Source organism: Microplitis mediator, chromosome 4 (genome assembly GCF_029852145.1).
Source record: "Microplitis mediator isolate UGA2020A chromosome 4, iyMicMedi2.1, whole genome shotgun sequence".
NCBI classification, from domain to species: domain Eukaryota; kingdom Metazoa; phylum Arthropoda; class Insecta; order Hymenoptera; family Braconidae; genus Microplitis; species Microplitis mediator.
The window spans coordinates 16,028,346-16,052,308 of record NC_079972.1 but is presented as its reverse complement, the minus strand read 5'-3'; the positions used below and the strand labels follow the sequence as shown (position 1 = coordinate 16,052,308).

Here is a 23,963-nt window from a genome sequence, read left to right as displayed (position 1 = left end):
AAGATTTATGGGTGCTGGTATACTATAATTGTACACGGAAAGAAAATTATGGCAGCGGTTCCCATAATTTTGTTAAATTTTTTCCTATACTATCATAGGAATTACGACCATAAATTATGGGAGCGCGATAATTGTGGGAATGATACCCATAACACTATAGGAATGGTTCCTATAATTTATAGGAATACTTTCTATAATATTATAGGAACCATTCCCATAATATTATGGGAATGATTCCCATAATGCAATTGGAATGGTTCCTATACCATTATGGGAACCATTCCTATAATATTATGGGAATGGTTTCCATATTATCATGAAAAAATTAATTTAAAGAAGTGCGGTAATCACTTCTACAATACACAGAAATATTATTAAACATAAATACAAAAATTCAAACATTGAAAAAAAAAATCGTATTTGGCAAAAAAACATTAAAATTTTTAACAAGAATTTTTTGTCAGCACAAAACATTCAAGAAAATTCAAATTTTGGGAAATTTCTACACTATTGTGCAAAAAAAAAAATTTAATGATATTATAGGGATGGTTCCCATAACATTATGGGAATAGTTCCCATAATATTATAGGAATAGTTCCTATACCAATATGGGAACCATTCCCATATCATTATGGGAACTATTCTCATACTATTATGGGGATGGTTCCCATAATATATGGGAACCATCCCTATAGTAGTATAGGTACTATTCCCATACCATTATGGGAACTATTCCCATAATGCATAGCAAAACTTCCCATAATTTTCTTTCCGTGTATGGTATGATATTTAAATAACAATAACTCACCAATAGATTGTTTCCACGTAACATTAGGAATCGGAAATCCTTCAGCTTGGCAAGCCACGGAGACAGAATGACCTACAATAGCATCCTGGTCGATAGGTTCCACAACCCACCGAGGAGGGACTAAAAATACCATTATATTAAAATTAAGTTTCACCAAATCAGATAAAACATCATTATTTTAATTCGAGTTCCAATTAGTTTTACTTAAATTTTTTTTTACGAACAGTGAAAAAATAAATATTTAATTTGAAATAAAATAATATTTTTACCGTGAAAAATGACTTTTACTGTATTATGTTTTTATTAAATATAAATTAATTTCAATAGCATGCATTTCTAATGACAATATTTTTTAATCGCAAATAACTACATCAATACTTATATAAAACAACGTTTAACGACATTGTAAAATATCTGTTTCTACTTTAATTTAAAATTTCGTGAACTGACGATTTCATTTCGAATCAGTTGTCATAAATTTTAGAATAACTTTTTTTTTTTTTAATTCAATTAATGTTTTGTTAAAGCAAATAATTATTTGTTTGTCGTCAGTTCAAGCTTTTAAAGTCACGAACGATTAATAATAATAATAATAATAATAATAATAATAATAATAATAATAATAATAATAATAATAATAGTAATAATTAATAGTGATAATAATAATTAATTCAAATATAATCATGCTTGAAACAGTTAATGACACCGCTACAAAATACATGTGCACAACGAAGTATCGTAAAATTAACTACGATACGTTATGCCTACCGTAAAATTACGTGTTTTTCTTTTTTTTTTTTTTTTTTTTTTTTTTTTTTCGGTCCTCTTTATATTAATATTCGTTGTAACACCAGCAATTTACTGTCATTGATTTAAAATAGAATAAAAATTAATCTCTGGTTTTAATTATTTATCCACGAGTTTTTCGATATAAATAATAAAAAAAATTAATTTGTAACTCGATATTTTATTTTTTCAACATTTTTAAAGCAATAAACTGGCCGTCGGGCTCTATTTACTCTGTTTATACTAAATTTATAAGTTTAAAAGGATCGAAGCACACAATACTGTATAATTCACTGTTACAGAATATGTTTTTCCATTTACGACGCAATAAAAAAACGTTTAACTTTAACACTGTTTTTTTTTACTGCCGAAATTTCGTAAACCGATTGAATATAAGTCATAAAGAATTCGATTAAATATTAGGATAAGGAAGGGCAAAATTTTGAAGAAAAAATTTTTTTTTACTTCAAGGTTGATAATTCTATCATAATTTTTGGGCAGTTTCAGATTTCTGGGACTTGTATGTACACGGAAAAAAAATATTAGTAAATATTACTGAGATTATCGTCAACAGCGCGCCTAGACCGAATCTCAGTAAATATTACTGAGTAGAACGTAAGAAATTAATAACAGATGCAATTTTCTAACAAATGTCTTGTAGTTTTTTAAGGTTTACCCTAACGGACCCAAATTACGGTAAATTACGGTAATCCACCGTAAAATGCCGATTTACCGTAGATTACGGTGGATTTACCGTAATTTACGGTGGATTTACCGTAAAATACGGAAATACACCGTAAATTACGGTAATTCGGTAATCCACCCGAATTTTTTACGGTAGATTTATCGTATTTGACGGTAAATTTACGGTATACCTGCCGTAATTTACGGTAATCCACCGTAAAGTACCGATTTACCGTAAATTACGGTGGATTTACCGTAATTTACGGTGGGTTTACCGTAATTTACAGTAACTCTACTCGAATTTTACGGTATTCTACGGTAGATTTACGGTAAAATTACCGTAAATTTACGGTAAATCAGGTCTGCTAGGGTAAGTAGTAATTTTAAATAGTCAAGCATTATATTTCAACGATTAACTGTTAATTATAGCAGTTTAAGCATTAAAATCATAATTTTACTAACTGAAACGACATTAGTTATTGAACATAACATAAATAATTAGAAGTCGAACTACAATTATTGTCAATCATTTTTTTCCGTGTGTATAATTTTAAATACAAATGAAATTGAAGCATGTATATTTCCAATTTAGTAGCTAGATTTCTAAAACAAATTACAATTTCTGCGTAATAGAACGAGGATTGGATTTCATTAAGCGTGGTCATCGGAAATGATTGCTAACGACATGAAAACCATGAGATAACGACAGTAGTCGATACACAGGTGTGCATCCCATCCGTTATTTAATCGTATATATCTATATATCTATATAGAGATATTTGATAATATGAATTTACGATATTTCATTCCCATACTCTGGACTCTAAACTCGGTGACTGTCGCGTAAACTGATATTAATGTAGCGGGCAGTACTCGCCGGACGGTCAGAGTCTGGGATATACCACGCAGCGGTGAATTGTGCAGTCGTTAGCATCGTTACATCAACAGCTCATCGATCAATAAACGTTGATCATCTCACGACAGGATATATATAGAAATTTTTACGGATATACACATATGTATATATTACAGTATATACCTATACTGTTAATATCTATCTCCATTAACGCGTTGATTTTTATATTCTATTCCGAGAGTTTTAATAGGAGTCTGCTTGGATCCTTTTAAAATTTAAATAAATGAGTTGACCATATCGTTAAAAGTATGTCAGAGTTATTTTAAAAATAAAATAAAATAATAAAAAAAAGGATTGATTGAGTTATTCAGTGACACAAACCGAAAACGGCAAGAACAGCGGTGTGCTCGACGACACCGGCAACGTTGCTGATTTGACATGTGTAGTTGCCGCTATTCTTCTCGTTAACACTATTAATTGTGAGGATACTGGAAAATGGCGAATAGTTGCTTATTTGGATGTTGTTCGCTCCGTTTCCCAATGACGAGGATGACAAAGATGATGATGAGGACGAGGACGATGATGATGATGATGATGATGATGTATGATCGGCAGTACCATCTCTGTATTGAATTGGCTCGTTGTTGATCAACCAGGTAATGTTGAATGGCTGATCTCCTTCACTCGTCGAGCACATTAGCTGCGTCCTCATTCCGTCCATTACGCCATTTTCGAGAAAAAACGGCGAGATCCGGGGTGGAACTACAAGGGTAGTTTTTTATATGCCGAGTAACTAACAAGTCTGAGTACAAGATCGCGGATACGCGACTTTAAATTATTCATTGATTTTTTTTTTTGTTTTTTGGCCACGAAATTTTTCGGCTTTGAGGCACAACGTTGATTTTAATTTTGTTATTACTCAATATTTTTTTTTTTTTATTACTTACCAAGTAATAAATAATTATTGAATACTATTTAATTACTCGTTGCAAAAATAAATAATAATAATATTTAATTGATCAACAAATTACAAATAAACATAAATATATATATATGTAATACGTCGTTGATGCAAACGTGAAGATAAATAACAATTAAAATTTAGTAAACATTGACGAATTAATAGGACGAGTTAAAGTTTACGTATGAGAAAATGTTCAAATGATCTCTTAGTAATTAAATTAATTTAATTTATTAGAATAATAATAGTAAAAAGTTTAACAATTAAAATAATTAATTAAGCTCAATAGATTTCAAGTAAATCGTTAAATTTGCTCAATTGTTTTATTATTCTTGAGCTAAAAAGTTTTCGACTTTCGAATGTGAGAGAGTTGAATAGTATAATCCACGATTTAATTTAACGTTTGTTAAAATATTTTAAACAAATATGTGGGTTATTTTTTATTTTTTTGGTTGTCAGTTTTGAATGGTAAATGTAATATTTTTGCGGAACATGAATACTTTATTTGGCAGATGATCTATAGAGTATTGCAAAATCAACAACGCGGGTTGTGTTTCGCGCCACAACAAACATTGTTTTACATAATACGATTGGCTCTTGTATGCTCGCGGACAGACAGATATCGAGAGTCTACACACAGTATCCAGCATATATCGGGACGTGAACGCGTTCGAGCAAACGATGCAATTTGTATTTCATTATCTGCAATGACCAGAAGCAAATAAATCCCCCGGTGCTGAGTTTACTATGATTCTGTATCACGTGTCGTCAGTTTTTTCATTTAACGTTAAGTAAATTCAAAAACATAAACACTCATCGAATATTATTATTATTAATGTTATTATCAATACTCAGAAAATAAATATATGTAGGAGAGGGTGGGGCAGAGCGGCCCTCCTAAGCCAATTATTATTTTTTGTGGCTTTCAACCATAAGATCACTTTACTTTTGTCCTATTTCGAACAAATTTATGGAAATTTTGCCAAAATTCTGAAAAAAAAAATTTTTTTTGTCGGGCAGAGCGGCCCCCCTTCAAAAAGTGATAAAAAATTTTTTTTTTCGTTTTTTTTTTTTTAAATTGTTTTCATCATTAAGAATGTATTTTTTTCTCTTGACAACTATATTTGGTTTTATATTACTCGAAAAAAATTTTTTAAAGTGTAATAAATCGTTCACTCTCGATTACCTTAATTACTAATTGTTATTTAATAAAAAAAAAATCAATTCTATAGTTTTACTTTATTTCAAAAATTTATCAACTAAAAAAAAAATTTAATTTTTATAAATTTTTAGTGACCAAATTTGCCTCTTACATAAAGAAACGGCCGAAAAATATGAAAAAATAATTTTTTCGGAAGTTTCGGCTGGTCCATTTTGTCCCAGGTGTTATGCGTAGGGCTAGAAATGTGGAATTATAATAATTTTTTTTTAATTTGACGATAAAAATATGAAAAAATCACTTTTTCAAAATTTTGGGCTTGTCCATTTTGCCCCAAATGTCATGCGTAGGGGTAAAAATGCGCAAACATATCGGATTTATAGTAATGAGTCGAAAAAAAAAAAAATTTTTTTTTTGATCAAAATTTCAGGGGGGCCGCTCTGCCCCACCCTCCCCTATATAGGGGCAGGAGGGGCGCAAAATTAGGTACTCCCACAATTTTATAACGGCAGCTAAAAATTTTTTCTGTTCACTTCAAATATCATTAAAAAAAAAAAAGATTTAACATATTTGAGTCCCTGAGAACTAAATATTTCCTTCATTACATAGCACATAAGAGGGAAAGAAAAAATTTATCTAGGATTTCTCTAGGATTCAGAGAAGTCTTCTGGAATAACGCTAGCATATCAAAGTAAAGGAAAAATATTTCTTTAGGATTTTTGTCCCAATCTTCTATAATTAATTTGAGATCATTTGAAATTTATTTTTTTATCCAATCGTCAAAAAACTTTAAAAATACGTTTGAAAGTTAATCAATATTTTATCCCTCGTCCATATTCGTACGAAATTAAATCAACTCTACATCCTACCTATTATAAATATTTAACCGCAATACACAAATAAATAATTACTGTGTGATATTAATAATATATATATGTACCTGATTAATGATTATTATAAAAAAAAAAAATACTTCCATAGCATCAGAGGAAGTAATTAACGATTAATATATGTATATATATAGTTTTACTCAACAGCCCAAATTAGATACAAATTACAACATAATATCTAAGTCAAATATTTATCATTCGTAAATTTGAATAAATATTACTCCTACAAATATAATAAATTTATAACTTTTATGACATTAATTAATATCAATTAAATGTGCGAGAAAAATCAGTCAAAATATTACTAAAAAAAAAAAAATGTTAAAATTACATATATTAATTTACCAAATAATTAATATTACGTTTGATCAATATATTATTATAATGTACAGATAAAACGTGATGAATATTACTGAAATGTTAAGTGAATAATAATTCACTTAATTGTGCATATTCCAGTGTATTATATGATGATATGAGGATGTTTGAATTCCAAAGCTACTCATTAATGTCTAATGAATTCAAAGTGTTGGTATTGTACGCTATGAGTGCATCCTGATATACATATATATATAGAAACTGTGAATAAAAGCAAAGAATTGTTTTATAACCGTGCAAATAGACGGGCATGCAATATTTTCATTCTTATATTTTAATTTAAACGTATCAGATAAATGATGAAATTCATATACTATTGATATATATGTATATCATCATTTTAATATTTATTATGATACTCATTACTTTTAATTAATAAACTATTTATACATTTAAATGTCGGTAGTATTTAATGTAATTATTAAAAGTAATGGAACGTAGCATAAAAAATATAATTATAAAAATGAAAGTCGGAACATAATAATTGCCATGCTTGAACGAACGAACCAGAGATGAACAAAACGAGCGAGACAATTGAGTGTGAAGAAAATAATAATAATAATAAAAAAAAAAAAAGCAAGTTTATTATATAAACAAGAATAATAGAGAGTAAAAGAGAATATAAATGTATATGAAGTGATAATGTGAAGTAAAAGAGACTCAATCGTAAATTTGGAAACGGTAAATTAACTTGTACCAAAAATATCGATAGAGTGTATTATTTATTTTGAGATAATAAAAGATAATAAATGAAAATTAGTGCGTGTTAGTTATTAGATATTGTGATAATGGTGCATGTTGGTGGTTGTAAAGTACATAGACACCAACAACGGTGGTTCGTTACCGTTGACAAGGAGAAGAGTAGAATGAGCGACGGTTGCAGCGCCATTGGTCACGCGACAGGTATACGTGCCATTGTGTGCAGGTGTTATCGTGCTAACGCTCAGAGCACTATTAAAAGCATCATAGTGACGTATTGTTATTGAATCTTCTAATGACTGATCAATGTGCCCAATATTTTTAAATAATCGAGTTGAGCCACGTGCTGATAACTGATTTTTATTTCCACCAGCAAGACTTCCACTACTACTACTTCCACTACTTCCACCCCCACCACCACCACCACCGAGTTGATTTGATTTCTTGATGTTAATGCCGGCACTATTGCTCTTGATATTATTTGAGGATGACTCTTGGTCACGTGTTTCTATTGGCACATTATCTTTCAGCCACGTGAATGTCAGTGGTAAGTCACCTGTCACAACAACGCACTGTATGCTAGTACGATCGCCTACGTTTAAATCGCGAGCAAAACTGAAAGGCGTGATTTTAGGTGGCACTGAAAAGACAATATAGAAAATAGGAGTGGCATTCCATCAAAAAGCTCGTGTTTTTAATATTTTTTTATAAAAGCTTTATATAATATTTACACATATACCTCCATAAATATGTATATTTATTTTAAAATAGAGTTTATTTACAAGGCATTTACTAATTTTCCATGGCTTGAGGGTATTTTAATCAACGTACGAATATCCCGTATAGCTTTACATACTGCGAACAATATAAAAGCTCTTTGTGTTCTAATAAAAGTCAAAGGGATTAATTTTGTTGTTTCAAGTTTATGTAATATATTGATTTTTTTTTTCATTATTAATTGCCAGTGTTTTTATTTTTTTAACAAAATTTTTTTTCCTCACTATCGTTACCCGTGTAATTATTTGAGTTAAAAATTTACTAATATCACAAAAAAGATAAAATTTCAATAACTTTAATTATTTTTTAAAAAATTTTTCCTGTACTCGTCTCATATTATTATTTTAATATGATCAATGAGGAACGCAGTAAATAACGCTACGAGACATTCGATTTGGCAGTCTTTAGAGATTGCATTCTTACTATTTGGCACAATTTCGCTGAATAATATAATATAGAGCTATTAAAGTAATAACTTATTGCTATAGATTATTTATCATATGAATTATGTTAAGTAATTTTTATAACAGCGAAATTGTGATGGATAGAAAATAAAGTAGAGTATTTTATTGCTTGAAAAGTTTTTTATAATAACAGTAACAGTAAAAAAAAAATATATAAAAGCTAAATATTCTACGCAGATGGTATTGGCGTCTCGATTGTAGAGAAATTTACACATAAATGAGATATATATATATATATATATATATAAATAAATATACATATATATCCCCGAGCGCGTTTATATGTTTTCTCCTAGACATAACAGTGAGGTATGTGCAAATATGTATATGATATGTATTTCGGAGCAGTGAACTAGCTCGTGCAGGACTGATGCATCAGCGGTGCAGTGAATTGTGGTCGTCCTGTATATATGCAGGTTATTTTATGTTATATATTTATATTTTTATACATATATATTTATACTCTTTCTCTAATATAACACGGAAAAAAATTAATCGTGAATGCAACATGATGCAGTCTTGGTAAATAAACATGATGAAATCATGTTGCATTCACATGATTTGTCATGTGTCGGTTACATGATAATCATGTTGCAATAACATGAGAAAATCATGTTTCGGCTACATGATAATCATGTTGCGGTAACATGAGAAAATCATGTTGCATTCACATGATTTGTCATGTTTCGGCTGCATGATAATCATGTTGCGGTAACATGAGAAAATCATGTGAATGCAACATGATTTGTCATGTTTCGGCTACATGATAATCATGTAGCCGAAACATGATTTTCTCATGTTATTGCAACATGACTATCATGTAACCGAAACATGACAAATCATGTGAATGCAACATGATTTTCTCATGTGAATGCAACATGATTTTCTCATGTGAATGCAACATGATTTTCTCATGTTACCGCAACATGATTATCATGCAGCCGAAACATGACTATCATGTAGCCGAAACATGACAAATCATGTGAATGCAACATGATTTCATCATGTTTATTTACCAAGACTGCATCATGTTGCATTCACGATTAATTTTTTTCCGTGAAGGAACATTTATATTTATAAAAAAATCCTCTATGCGCTTTTTGGCGACTGTATTTTTCTCAACGCACAAAAAATCGTTTGTTTTATTATTTTTTTTTAATTTTATTGTAAACTGACCCCGTGTGTTGGGTGGCTGTTGATTTTTTTAAAGTTATTTATTATCATAAATAAAAAAAAAAAAAAAAAAAATGAACCAATTATTTTTTTAAAATAATTAATAATAAGAGTTAAATTAGACGGTATACAAAGTTATAAGTTTCGAGATTCTGCATATAAAATAGATTGTTGTATCAATCTTGTGAAAAAAAAAGAAACAAATACTTGAACGAGTCGAAGTGAAAACTCTTGGGAAATTTTCCACTTTGATCTTGATATCCATAAGTATCTTGTTAGCATAAGTATATCGTTAATAAAAAAATAAAAATTATAAAAAAAAAAATAAATTATCTCTTTGAATAAATATCAAAGCGTTTGAATTTTTACCGCGATCTCTTGACTGTGCCAGTTAAGTCTCGACACTTAAAACTTTTTTTCAATCCGATGAATATATATGAATCGGCGTATGACAGATCTATGTCACGCCTATATTTAAATTATTTATTATAAATAATATTTATCATTATTATTTGAGTAATTACTTACCAAGAACACGTACGTCAACAGTCCTGTGTGACGTATAGTTGTGTTTATTTCGTGCAACACACGTATATATACCTTGATCTGCGCTACGTTGAACAGTATCAATCGTCAAGGTTCCATTTGCTACTCTCTGTCGTATGTTTGTTGGTAATCGAGTACCATCTGTAAAAAAATTTAAAAAAATGAAACACAATAAAAATATAAGTTATATGAAATTTGAATTTAAATCATGGATTTGTTTATTTTTTAAACAGAAAAGTAAAAAATTTAAATTGTGACCTATTGAGTCAGTCATTTGGGGACATACTTTTTTCCCAAATAATGGATTCAATGGGATAGCCGGCAACTGGACACTTTATTTGAAGTTGTTTTTCCGCGATTGCCGACACTGCTGGCATCGGACGTACATACGGCAATCCTGAAAAACAGACAATAAAAAAGCAATACATACATTTTAATTCTTTTGGGAGTATCGTTGTTAATAGACCAATTTATCGCATCGTTTTTCCATTAACTATAATCGTGTGTGTAGATATATATGAACGCAAACACCACATAAATATCAGTCTTCTAAATATAAATATTTATATTAAGTATATACGCTTGTTTATTTTTCGCTCAATAAATAATAATACAGAATTTTGAATAAAAGTAAAATTATTAACAGAAGTTATGAGAAAAAATTTTATATGCTTTTATTTTTTTTACAATCAAAAATTTTTACGATGAGGTGGATGTTAAATTATATGATCGACTTTAGTATTTAATTTAATTTAATATAGGGGAGACCGGGGCAAGACGGCCCACCTGGGGCAAGAAGGCCCACCTCAAAAATTAACCAAAATTTTTTTTTCTTGTTTTCTTTTGATTATTACAAATTTATATTATTTACTCATTTTTAGCCCGATACGTGAAACTTGGGGCAAAATGAACCACTCAAAAATTCTAAAAGAAAATGTATTTCATAGTATTATAACCTAGTCATGATTAATTTAATAGAAATATCATTTTTTGGTTAATTATATGGATTTCGATTAAAATAGAGCATTTGAAAAAGTTAAAAAAACCAATAATCAATTTTCTACAGAAGTGAAAAAATGACTCGTATTATATCAAAAAAGGTTATTTCGAGTAATATTAAAGTAAATACAGTTGTTAAAGAGAAAAATATAAACATTTGTTACGCGGGAAATTTTTTTACAATTAAAAAAAAAAAATTTTTTTTCATTTTTTTTCGGAGGGGGCCGTCTTGCCCCAAAAAAAAAAATTTTTTTTCAGGAGCTTCACCAAAATTTTGGTGAATTGAGTTCAAGTTGGACAAGAGTAAATCGACTTGATGGTTAAAAGCCACAAATAATAATAACCGGCTTAGGTGGGCCGTCTTGCCCCGGTCTCCCCTAAGTAACAGCCGATGATAATAGCGTTGCTTACTGACCATAAACATTTAGCCTGGCAGAATGAGATGTTTCACCAGCACGACTAGCAGCTGTGCACTGATATTCCCCACTGTCCTCGGATTTTACCGAGGATATGTTGACATGGGAAATAACATCTCCGTAGACTGTGACGTACTGGCCAATAAGTATACGGTCATTCTGGGGCAGCGGAAATCCATCGAGCAGCCATGAAATTTGAGGTGTTGGATTCCCAGCAGCGCTGCATTTAAGTGATACCGATGGTCCCGGTTGCATTGTTTGCTCGATGAATCGGTACACCAGTTGTGGCGATATTTCTGCTCATATCAATCAGAGACAGTGATCTCGATTAGTATTGCCGTGATTTTGAAATATTTTTGAGCTTGGAAAAAATTTTAAAGCAGTAGGGAAATTTTGATGTAAATTTGAGTTGATTATGTCGAGGTGGAATGAGCATATCAGAGTTAGATAGACAGAATGGGGGAGCCAACTATTGTCAGAGTATATATATTGGCGTAGATGAAAATTCTCGAGGGAGCATAAAAAAAAAGCGCTGCTACCAGACGTGATAATGCCGCTGAGATTATTGAGGATACCAATTTCCATGGCGCAGCAGAGCACGGAGAGATTTCACTTTGCTATATTCGATAACTCATTCAAAGTTTCCCTAACAAGATTTAAATATTAAAATTGTATTTAAAATTACCAATATTTATCTTTAATAAAGAAAAGGAAAATTTAAGTCAAGGCAATATCTTTTTTTAAAAAAAGTCGGAAGTTTTTATTGAGCAAGTCTTTAAGAAGGCTCAGAACTTGGATCCTATAAAATGAAATTATTAAAATGGCTAATGAAAAATAAATTTAATGTAAGAAATATTGATGCAGGTGATAAGATGGATATGGTAGTAAACCGCAAAGTAGGAGCTACTCTAGACGCTTACAGGATATTCAGAACATCGTCAAAACCACAGGAACCTCGTTAGCGTATGCAAATCCTGGATACGAACTATCATCATCCTATAGTGCTCTTCAGGCGAGCTTCTCTACATGAATGTATGCACACATCTGTTTACACATTTTACATCAAACGATAAAACTCTATTACAAAAACACCAGCTAAAACAACCACCGCGAATTTAAATTATTTATTTTATAAATAATTTACGGCAATTGAAAAATTATTTTTTTATTAATCTGCAAATCGATATTGATTAAAAATAAAATGCCATCAGCTTTAAACTAATTAAAACACACACACACACACACATACACATATAATTGAAGGTATCGCAGTTTAATGAATTCTTTTTGTTGAAATGTCAATTAAAAAAGCTGCGTAGCGGATGAAATAATTATTAAAATAGATAAATGAAAAAAATCAAAAACTAAAAATAAAACATACGAGTGAGAATTAGTGAAAGAGAAAAAGCATGACAGCTCACTATTCATTGATCATTCACTTGGCGTGGTTTAACAGTATAGATATGTATAAATTTAGCAACAAACAGTGGTAGATGAGCATGTACATCTAATTGAAAATCGGCATGTTTGAACAGTTGGCGTATAAACGGAATGAGAGAAATTGCGAAAGATGAGTAAGTGAGACAGTGTATGATGATGATGAGTGTATAGCTTGACTAGTTGAGTGAAGTATGGAGTTGAGTTTGCATATATGTGTATAGCAGTAGTAGTAGTTGCTGTTGTTGAATGTTGCTTACCTCCCAAGCGTAATTCCGCGATTCCCTGTGCCATCTCATGTTCATTGCGAACAAAACATTGATACATACCACGATCCTCACGAGCAACGGCACTCACGGAAATGCGATCCCGTGAGATTAGACTTATATGATCGCCTGTCCGCAGCGGCTGTCCATCTTTCAACCAATAAAGAGCTGCCTGAGGGAAACCGCTGGCACTGCACGTCTGCGTATAAAGGAAAAGTAGAGTTGAACAAAAAATAATAAAATAATAATAATAATAATAAAGTATAAAATTCCTCGGAAAATGCGTACACTGAATATCTGATGCATACATCAAAGCATCACATCATATCCGGACAACAATATATATATGAAATGTATACGGTATTACATAAAGACTTTATGTACTCACAAGCGATGCAGGTTTACCGAGATCAACAGTCTGGACTGGGGGTTGTACATGTACACTCAAAGACGCAGAAACACTCAAACGAATTTCTAAACTTGCGCTGCCTTCAACATTACTCGCCGTGCAAACATACGTGCCAGTGTCACTCTCTTGGACTGCTTGGATTGTCAAACAACCATCGCGGATTGTGTAGTGACCTGAAATCTCATCAATAGGTTCCTCACGTTGATCTCGCTTAAAGTACCATCTGTAAATACCAATAACAAAAGCATTTTCTTTACACATTATTATTATTATACATCTTTATAACTACGATAAAATAATATCAATAATAATAATAATTATTATTATGATTGTTTTCTTTATGTCTATTCGAGTTGACTAAGAGACTTTTGTGTATCTAGAGGGAAAGAAGAGATTGGATGACATTCAGACAGAGCTTAATATACATAAAGTTGGTAGATGATGTAGAGCAAGAGAAGCTAGAGGCTGAATTGCATTCAAGTTTACAAACGTTTCCATAATAACTGTAGACCCCAGCTCTCTTGTCCTTTACACACTAGTCCAACCCATAACTTACTACTGCGGGTATACATATATATGACTTGGCTCTACTAGCATGACAGTAGATTTCTACTGGCTCTCTCTTCCTCTTGTATAGAACTAACAAGTTATATATGTATAGATGGCAGGTATCCCGTAATTTTCCAGTAGCTCAGCAGAATTATCGTTCTGTGCGCAGCCTCGAAAGCAAGATATTTCTGTCCCCCTTTCCCTGTATTTCCTAGTAAACTACCCCGATGGCAAATAATTCGTGACCACATCACGTACACAGTTATTTCGATCTTTCAATCGGCGCAAGAAAATCACGACTGATTTTCAAGTCAGCGCTCCGAGAGACCGTGAATATATAGGAGGGTACTGCTGGTACTGCTACCGAACAGACCTATATTTCTAATGAGATATTGCTCTCTGGGGGATAACCCTTAGGGAAAACGGAGGAAACTACTGGCGAACAACGAGGGTAACCAATTCCCTGAAGGCGATTGACCTTATAGTATATACTTGGCTTCACAACTTTACTTGGAGGCAACACGGAATATGATGCGCTCGCTTCTTTATTCGTTCCATGGCTTTCTGGCTCCCGTCTCTTATTTTTCTCAATATTGCTTACTCAACGGTATAGGTACAAGTATAAAATATAAAATAAAAAAGCAAGAAAACTAAAAAGGTACACGAAAAATAAAATGAAAAAAATTAGGAGGAGAAGGAGCTGGGGGTGTATCTATGGATAATCGAATTTACGAAGGGAAATTGACGAGGAGAGGAAAGAAGACTAGAGGTAAGAGAGTAAAAGACCGCGGAGAATGATAAAATGAGAAGACTAGAGAGAGGTAGAGGAATAGGAAGGAGAGGAATTGGATGAAGCCAAGACTGCTGCTAGCTGTGTTGCGGTACAAGTAGTGGTAAAGCCAAAACCTCTCACACTTGTATTCTCACTGAGTCAACTCTGCCGGAGGAACGAACGTAGTTCGCTCATGCCAAGGGCTGCAAACTCTCTGCTAAAATATATATATATATATATATACAGACAGAGAATTTGTGAGGGAGTGAGCAACACGAGCTCTTGGAATACCTAGTGACGTCGAGGCTCCCGTAAACGTGGAATATTTGATGGGCTGTCAGAAGCAGTCTCTGTAATCAGCGGTCGGTTTGTTTACCGTACTCCTACAGAGAGAAAGATAGAAATAATAGAAAGAGATGTATGTGTATATAGATTACATATTTATACTTATTCGTATTCTACAATCTCGTCTTCTCATTCACTATTTTCATTTACCCTTTTCTCATTTACTTTCTGTTCTCATCATCATCATCATCATCTATACGCAATATCGTTATGCATGATAATCACAACCACCAAATATATTATGGATTATTTGAATATATATGTATCTATAACGTAAATTAAAAATAAGATAGAGTTGAAGAGGAAAAGAAAAGAAAAGAAAAAAAAAGCGGGTACACAAACATCATTTCTTGTGGCTGTTTTTCCTATATATGTTAAGTAAATTGGATCTACAAAACTACACTAGGGTAGAGTGTCTTGCAAATAGAGTGTCGGGTGATAACAAATCTCTTGATGACATGTGTATCTATCAACGCAATTTACACTTTACCGTATAAACTATAAAAATAATTTTGTTTCAAACAAATAAAAGTATTTTTAACTTTTATTTTTATTTATACAGTTTTTGATAATAAATTTTATGGTGAAATGTCAAGTCAACAAACAGCTCTAACTCCAGAGTAAATTATAAAAATAAAATGAAATTCTTTTGTAAAATGAATAAAAAATATGTGAGACGCTTTTACGCCCAACTAAAAAGGTGCAGTCTGGAACAAATGATTTTATTCACAACGAATACTATGTTTAAAATTAACATTAATATGGAAAATAGAAGAATACATTTACTTGAATGAACACAGAGCCCATTTTTTCGTAACCTATTTTTTTTTCATTAATGTGACTACTCCATTTCGGAACTGCGACGGTAAAAACTCGAGCATTATTAGTAGTAATGTATGTTCTAAGAAGCGATTTAAATAATTTTATTTAATTCGCGGCCTGTTGGTGAGTAAATTATGATAAAATTATTTTTACCTGTTAGACGGTGGGGGATTTGCGTATGCCACACATGGTATTACCACAGTATCCTCTAGACGTGCTGACATTGTGTGCAATTTTTCATTTAATATTGGCGGCGTAAAACCTCTTATTTCTGTAATTTAAAAACAATAAAACACATTTATTATTACTTTGTTATTGTTATTGTGGGCAAAATAAAACATAGGGGAGACCGGGGCAAAACGGCCCACCTGGGGCAAGAAGGCCCACCTCAAAAATGAACCAAAAATTTTTTTTTCTTGTTTTCTTTTGATTATCACAAATTTATATTATTTACTCATTTTTAGCCCGATACGTGAAACTTGGGGCAAAATGAACCACTCAAAAATTCTAAAAGAAAATGTATTTCATAGTATTATAACCTAGTCATGATTAATTTAATAGAAATATCATTTTTTGGTTAATTATATGGATTTCGATTAAAATAGAGCATTTGAAAAAGTTAAAAAAACCAATAATCAATTTTCTACAGAAGTGAAAAAATGACTCGTATTATATCAAAAAAGGTTATTTCGAGTAATATTAAAGTAAATACAGTTGTTAAAGAGAAAAATATAAACATTTGTTACGCGGGAAATTTTTTTACAATTAAAAAAAAAAAAATTTTTTTTCATTTTTTTTCGGAGGTGGCCGTCTTGCCCCAAAAAAAAAATTTTTTTTCAGGAGCTTCACCAAAATTTTGGTGAATTGAGTTCAAGTTGGACAAGAGTAAATCGACTTGATGGTTAAAAGCCACAAATAATAATAACCGGCTTAGGTGGGCCGTCTTGCCCCGGTCTCCCCTAAAAATAATGAATTAATGAAATAATATCGTCAGTTCCAAGTTACTGTAACAGTAATTTAAAATGCTGGTTCTGTAATTATGTCGAATTGAAAACAAGCCTCTGGTGTATTTAGTTACAACATGTATAACAGCAACCGTAATTAATGTTTGTAAAATAATTAATTTAATTACGCAGCTATTTTCGAGCTATACTGTAATGCACATTTTCGTGTTTACATTTAAAGTTGGATAAATTATTTCCATAACATTTTAAAATAAATAGTTTGATTCAAATAATTAAACAGAATGTGATAGTAATGATTTTAACTCGACTGAAAATTTTAGTTGCCTAAAATAAATTTAGCAAAAGGTCAATATTTGAAAAGGTCACGATATTTTTTTTTTTTTTTTTAATCAACGACCAAGTGTATTTAGTTTATTTTTTTATCCATTTAATGGTGTTTGTAAAAAAAATTCATAATTATCACTAAACAAACAATTTTAATAAAGTCGCTTTAAATTTATGGAGCACACAAAATTTATGTGACAAGTATATATTTGATCTTTGAATTGGTTTATTTTATACGTAATTTTAACTTTCAATTGACGTTCGTATCAAATATTAAATTGACTTTGATTTAATTTATAATGTACTCAACCAACTAATTTAACTTTAATCATAATAATATGAGTAAAAAAATGTATGTGTTTTATAAACTACACAATTTAACTTTCTTTAAATAAATCAAAATCTTTATTTCCTTGTGTCTTTTTTTAACAAAACTTTTTTATTTATGATAAGAAAAGAAAAGTTTATACTCATGTTCATTTGAAATGAGTTGATGTTAGTTTTTCCGTTATCAGCAATAAAAAAGAAATGTTTTCTATGCGGTACGTCATAAACAGCCTAAGAAAGAAGAAGCTCCTGCTGTTTCTCGGTGGAAAAGAAATAATGTGAGCCCGAAAGTGGGTTACCCAACATATCTTACAGAATATATAGCAACGTCTAATGGAAAATTGTAGACCTCAACCATAAAAATAAAAAACTATTTTTTTTACGATCTGCACATATATGAAACCAGGTCTTCTGCCCTGGGAAAAACCAAGTTTTTTTTTTTTACGATACTCCAGAATCAAGAAAACAATTTAAACTGGCTCTAGGTAAACCGAGTGATTGTAAATCAATAAATATTAATATCAAACTGTATCGTCTACATTCAATTAAATATATATACTTCAAATTCTGAATAACATATTTTCAGAAAATGTTATTTTATATTTATTGATATTTTTCTGTCATCTTACAAATTTATTTGACGTCCTTGAGTCCTTAAATAAACGACAGTTACCGTTAAGGAAAAATTTAAAAGTTTTTTTGGATTCCATAAGTCAGTAAGTAGAAGAAACAATTCCAAGTCAAAATTTACTGTATCCAGTACGAATAGTTGAATTAATTTTGTAAAAAAAAATAAAGTTGTTACCAAATTCACAAAATTTTCTTAACGATATTAATTAGAGTTTATTATATTGTCTATAGGGGAGGGAGGGACAAAAGGGGGTACTTAAGGAAATACCAAGTTTTCGAGGACTCGAATACGCTAAATCTTTTTTTTTTTTAATGATTTTCAAAGTAAATAGAAGAAATTTTCAGTTACCGTTGAAAAAAAAAATTTTTCATTTCTGCACACAAAAAAAAATTCTCGACTGAAGATAAATATTTTTGATTCAAGAAAATTTTTTTGGAGACCTAAATTTTCTCAGATAAAGTAGAAATCTTCTCCAACCAAGACGAATTCTCTTGGCTCAAGAAAATCTTGACTTGGTTCCCGAAAACGTTTGTCTTCAAAAATATTTTCTTGACTCAAGATATCTGTTTTTTCTGTGTGCGGGCAAAGTGGGGTACTCCCTAAAAAAGGTAAAAAAAAAAAATTTCTGGATTTTAAACGAATTTGATTAAGTTGAATTTTTTTGTAAGTAACTTACATGAAGAAAAATTATATTCTACATGTTTATTGGATACAACAGAAGAAAAAAAATTTTTAATAGTTTTTATCATAAAACAAACGTCATTAATATTTTTCAACTGACAATTGATTTTTGAAAAAGTTTATCAAAAAAAATTTAACGTAACGCTTAATTATATTTACAGAAGTGATTTTGGAATGTTTAAAAACCATTTGAAATATAAAATTTTTTTTTATCACATTTTGGGGGTACCCCGTTTTGCCTACTCTACCCCCTTTTGCCCCCCCTTCCCCTATTAATAATAAAAGTTTTTTAATTTAAATGTTGAATTTATCTCTCTTTAAAGACACTTTGAAAGGAATATATAAATAGTGAATGAATCATTTCATTACTAAAAAGATTTTCTCTCAGTCACGTCACCTAGAAGTAATTTTATAAACTAAAACATCTGTGGATTCGTAGGTTTTAGTAGTAAGAGTTTAGTTTAGTCAGACATGACTTTATTCCTTGCATACTTAGATCACTCATCAATTTTTATTTTATGTTTAAATATTAAAATAAAAAAATTGAGCTAAAGAAAAACAATTGTGTTTTTACCACAATAATAAGTTGTAAATAATTTTACTGTGAAGAAAATTTCTCTGTAGTTTATTTACTAGCAGAACTAAACGTATAATATATTCATAGTATTTATGAATACAATTTGTTCCGTAAATAAAAGCACAGTATTTAATTTATAATGTTTATTTTAATATATAAAAATATAGTGAGGTTGAAAATGTATTTTAGGTTCTTTGTAGAGTTGTATAAAATATAAACACGACCTCAAACATCAGTTTAAGATAAATATAAAACGTGGAAAACCCGTATTACAAGTATTTTTTCTTTTCAAGTACTAACTGGAATATTATAAACGATAAAAAATGGATAAAAGATGAGCCAACGGAAATTTAAAGATTTAAAACGAATTGAAAAGAAGTATAACGTCTAGGAGGACCGCAATTATTTAAAGATCTATATAGATATAAATCGGAATCAGACTCGTGGGATTCATTTCTATAAAGACGTTATATTGATAGTGAATTCTCATCGTAAATTCGTTCGACTATAGTATTGGAAAACGAACTAACCAGCAACTAGCTCACCACTGTCAGGCATAATATTCAATTTCACCCGAATGTACATCGATATACAAATATATATCTATCTATACATGTATTTTGATTTGGCAAAAGATTTTGAGTAGCGCAGCGGAAATATAAGCCGCATGAAGAAACAGTCAAGTGGACGAGAAGTATAACCGGGAAATGAAACAAGACGGACCAATGGAGAGGACTGGGAAGAGAGAAATATCCTCTCGAGTCCCAGCTAACTAACGATGCTTCCCTGCATGCGATACTCGAGATTCGCGTGCCGCTTCAGACAAGTCTGCAACGTGAGTAGCGCAGAGATGCTAAAGTACCTACAGCATACTGTCGTCATACATATATATATATATGTATAAGAACCTCATGTACTGTAACCACATATACATACAAAGATTGTACACATTTTAAACCTTATACTTTTTCATATACCCCGATGAGTTTGTCATTATTTGCCGAGTGTGGTATAACTATACCACATTTTATTATTATTATTATTATTATTATTTACATGGTAAGCGCGGTTTTACAATAATTAAATCTACACGGAAAGAAAATTATGGGAAGTTTTGCTATGCATTATGGGAATGGTTCCCATAATGGTATGGGAATAGTACCTATACTACTATAGGGATGGTTCTCAAATATTATGGGAATCATCCCCATAATAGTATGAGAATAGTTCCCATACCATTATGGAAATGGTTCCCATATTGGTATAGGAACTATTCCTATAATATTATGGGAACTATTCCCATAATTTTATGGGAACCATCCCTATAATATCATAAAATTTTTTTTTGCACAATAGTGTAGGAATTTCCCAAAATTTGAATTTTCTTGAATGTTTTGTGCTGACAAAAAATTCTTGTTAAAAATTTTAATGTTTTTTTGCCAAATACGATTTTTTTTTTCAATGTTAAATTTTTTGGTTTTATGTTTAATAATATTTCTATGTATTGTAGAAGTGATTACCACACTTCTTTAAATTAATTTTTTCATGATAATATGGGAACCATTCCCATAATATTATAGGAATGGTTCCTATAATAGTATGGGAACTATTCCCATAATATTATGGGAATGATTCCCATAATGGTATACGAACTATTCCAATTGCATTATGGTAATCATTTCCATAATATTATGGGAATAGTTCCCATACTATTATAGGAACCATTCCCATAATATTATGGGAATGGTTCCTATAATATTATAGGAACCATTCCTATAATTATAGGAACCATTTCTATAGTGTTATGGGTATCATTCCCATAATTATAGGGACTATTCCTATAATTATGGGAAACATTCCTATAATTATAGGAACCGCTCCCATAATTTATGGTCGTAATTCCTATGATGGTATAGGAAAAAATTTCAAAAAATTATGGGAACCGCTGCCATAATTTTCTCTCCGTGTAGTTAATTAATTAATAACATTTAAAACAAAAGACGTTATTAATTGTAATAAATAATGAATTGCTATTGAAAATATAAAAGTATTATATTACGAATATTACAATACAAAAATGATAATATATTGTGTTGTATCGAAGTGGGTAATCCGTAGAGATTTTGAAAATATTAATATGCATGCAATCATCCAACACAGGCTTGTTTCGAGTCGCGTTTGTCAGACGCAAACACACAATGCACCAGCAGCTTTGCCTGAGGCGTATTGTGCGGTTGTTAGCAAACTAGTAAATGACCACTGCTCCCTTTCTGTATTAGTGTGGTATAGCAACCGTTTAATTAAACATCACCGAATCCACCCACTCAGCTATTCTATTCTGTTCCGTCCAACTAAACTATTGTTTTTACTGCCATAAATACATAAATAATACTATTTTTTTTATGTTATTGTTAATAATTACTCTATAATAATAATAATAATAATATACGATTAATTAAAAACATTAAATACCTGCTAGTTGTACACGACCTACATTAGGACTAACCAATGTCTCTTGTGTCAGTCGATGATGTGTTCGACATCTATACGTCATTTGAGCATCATTTCGTGTTATATTAATAATCATTAAATCCCCATTAGGAAGCATATGATATTTCCCATCTATAAACATATATTATTTATATCATCAGTAGTGTTGAATAATAATTTATAGTAATACTGAGCGATAACAGTAATAATAACTTATTGATTTAAATAAATTTATAAATTTATTGTCAAACTAAAATGATATTGAAAAAAAAAAAAAAAAAACAAGTACCACTCATAGCTGATGGATAAATATTAAATGATGGTTCCTGTAACCAAGATGTAACAGTAACGTGATCTCGTACAAAACTGGGAACGTTGCATCGCATAAGTACATTGTTGCCCAGGAAACCACCGAGACTTTGAACTTCTGGGTCGTAACGCTGGTTTACCACTAAAAGCATATGTATATAATTATATGTATATATTTATATATGTAAATGTGGGTGAATCAAAAGAGGATAGAGAGAGTTTAAAGTTTAAAGTTGAGTGAATTGGCCGGTAAAGTCTTGCGGAAGCTGCTACTCGCCTGATGCTGTTACAACTGTATAGCTCCAGTGTCTGTATACTTTATATATATATATATATATATATATAAGGAAGAAGAAAGAGTATATAGAGAGGTGTGTGCCAAATGGCAGAAAAGCTGAAACTACAGAGTGGCGGTGGTACTTGAGGGTGTTGGGTTGGGTTGGGGATGGAGTAAAGGGCGAGAGGATTGGAATGAACGAGCTGACAAAATAGGAAATGGTGGAAAGGTCATAGAGGTGGTACACACTGTAGTGCTCATTGTGTGTTGGTAGTAGAGTAAGGTTAGTGGTTACGGTACTGCTTTCTACAGCTTCTACATCTTCTCTTGCTGCTTCTATTGCTGCTGCTATTGCTTCTGATTCTGGTTCTGGTTCAGCTTCAGCTTCTGCTCTTACTATTGCTGTTACTACTGCTGGTGCTGGTGGTGACGGTTTAGTTGGTATAGCGAGAGTAATAGTGAGAGAAAGAAAGAGAGAGATGTCGAGGAAAAGGTGAACACCGTCATGTACTGCATCATGGCCAAGCCAGAGAATTGAGTATAGAAAGTGGGAGAGAGAAATAGAAAGAGGGAGAGAGAAAGAGAGTAGAGAGGGTTTGGAACCCGTTTCAAGAGTCAGCCAAGCGAAGCACTCAGACTCTAGAATAGGGTAAAAACTCAGCTTGCTTTTGGTATATCGTGGCTTCAACTTGAACACAAACCGCTTGGGCATAAACTCACCAACCAGCCAGCCAGCCTCCAACTAGAGTCAGAGCCAGACGTTTTTCCTCTGCACCGAGTAATATTTACAAACCATGAAATATGCAGAAAATCCACCCGTCGTTTGTGTTGTACTGAGATTTTAAATTACTAAAGAAAAGATGTTTTTTAAATAAATAACTAACCGAAAATAAAAAAACCGAGTGATAATGGACTTTAAAGGTTACTTTGCCTTTAATATTTATCGCTGCACATTTATCAAAGTCTACATATTTTAAAACTGTATTCAATTGTGTTACTAAAATATAGAGGATATATATTTACGATTGATTTAATGGAGGGAAAAAATATAAAAGTGTTCGTACGGTCGCGAGCGTAAGATCTCGTGCTAAAATACTTTTATCGTAAAAAATGTATGTATTGGGAATTTCTATTCATCAGAGGCGTGAGCAAAGTTATGAACAAGGAAGAAAACCGGAGAATAAAA

At 31.2% G+C, this 23,963-nt stretch overlaps 1 protein-coding gene across 6 annotated transcripts in view; it reads right to left on the bottom strand.

Annotated features, from left to right (window-relative positions):
* Positions 1-23,963, bottom strand: part of LOC130666501 (cell adhesion molecule Dscam2-like) — a 56,865-nt gene that overhangs the window by 10,832 nt on the left and 22,070 nt on the right. For 4 of the 6 annotated variants that reach the window (XM_057467545.1, XM_057467547.1, XM_057467550.1 and 1 more), the window contains exons 3-12: positions 22,481-22,642; positions 22,174-22,323; positions 16,350-16,467; positions 13,688-13,931; positions 13,294-13,498; positions 11,596-11,892; positions 10,468-10,578; positions 10,164-10,322; positions 7,367-7,861; positions 809-928 (exon numbers count right to left, since the gene is read on the bottom strand). In XM_057467545.1, the coding sequence (XP_057323528.1) occupies positions 809-928; positions 7,367-7,861; positions 10,164-10,322; positions 10,468-10,578; positions 11,596-11,892; positions 13,294-13,498; positions 13,688-13,931; positions 16,350-16,467; positions 22,174-22,323; positions 22,481-22,642 (2,061 nt within the window). Of the gene's footprint in view, positions 1-808; positions 929-3,515; positions 3,897-7,366; positions 7,862-10,163; positions 10,323-10,467; positions 10,579-11,595; positions 11,893-13,293; positions 13,499-13,687; positions 13,932-16,349; positions 16,468-22,173; positions 22,324-22,480; positions 22,643-23,963 lie in introns of all 6 variants that reach the window. The other 2 variants (XM_057467546.1, XM_057467548.1) reach the window with 2 other exon arrangements.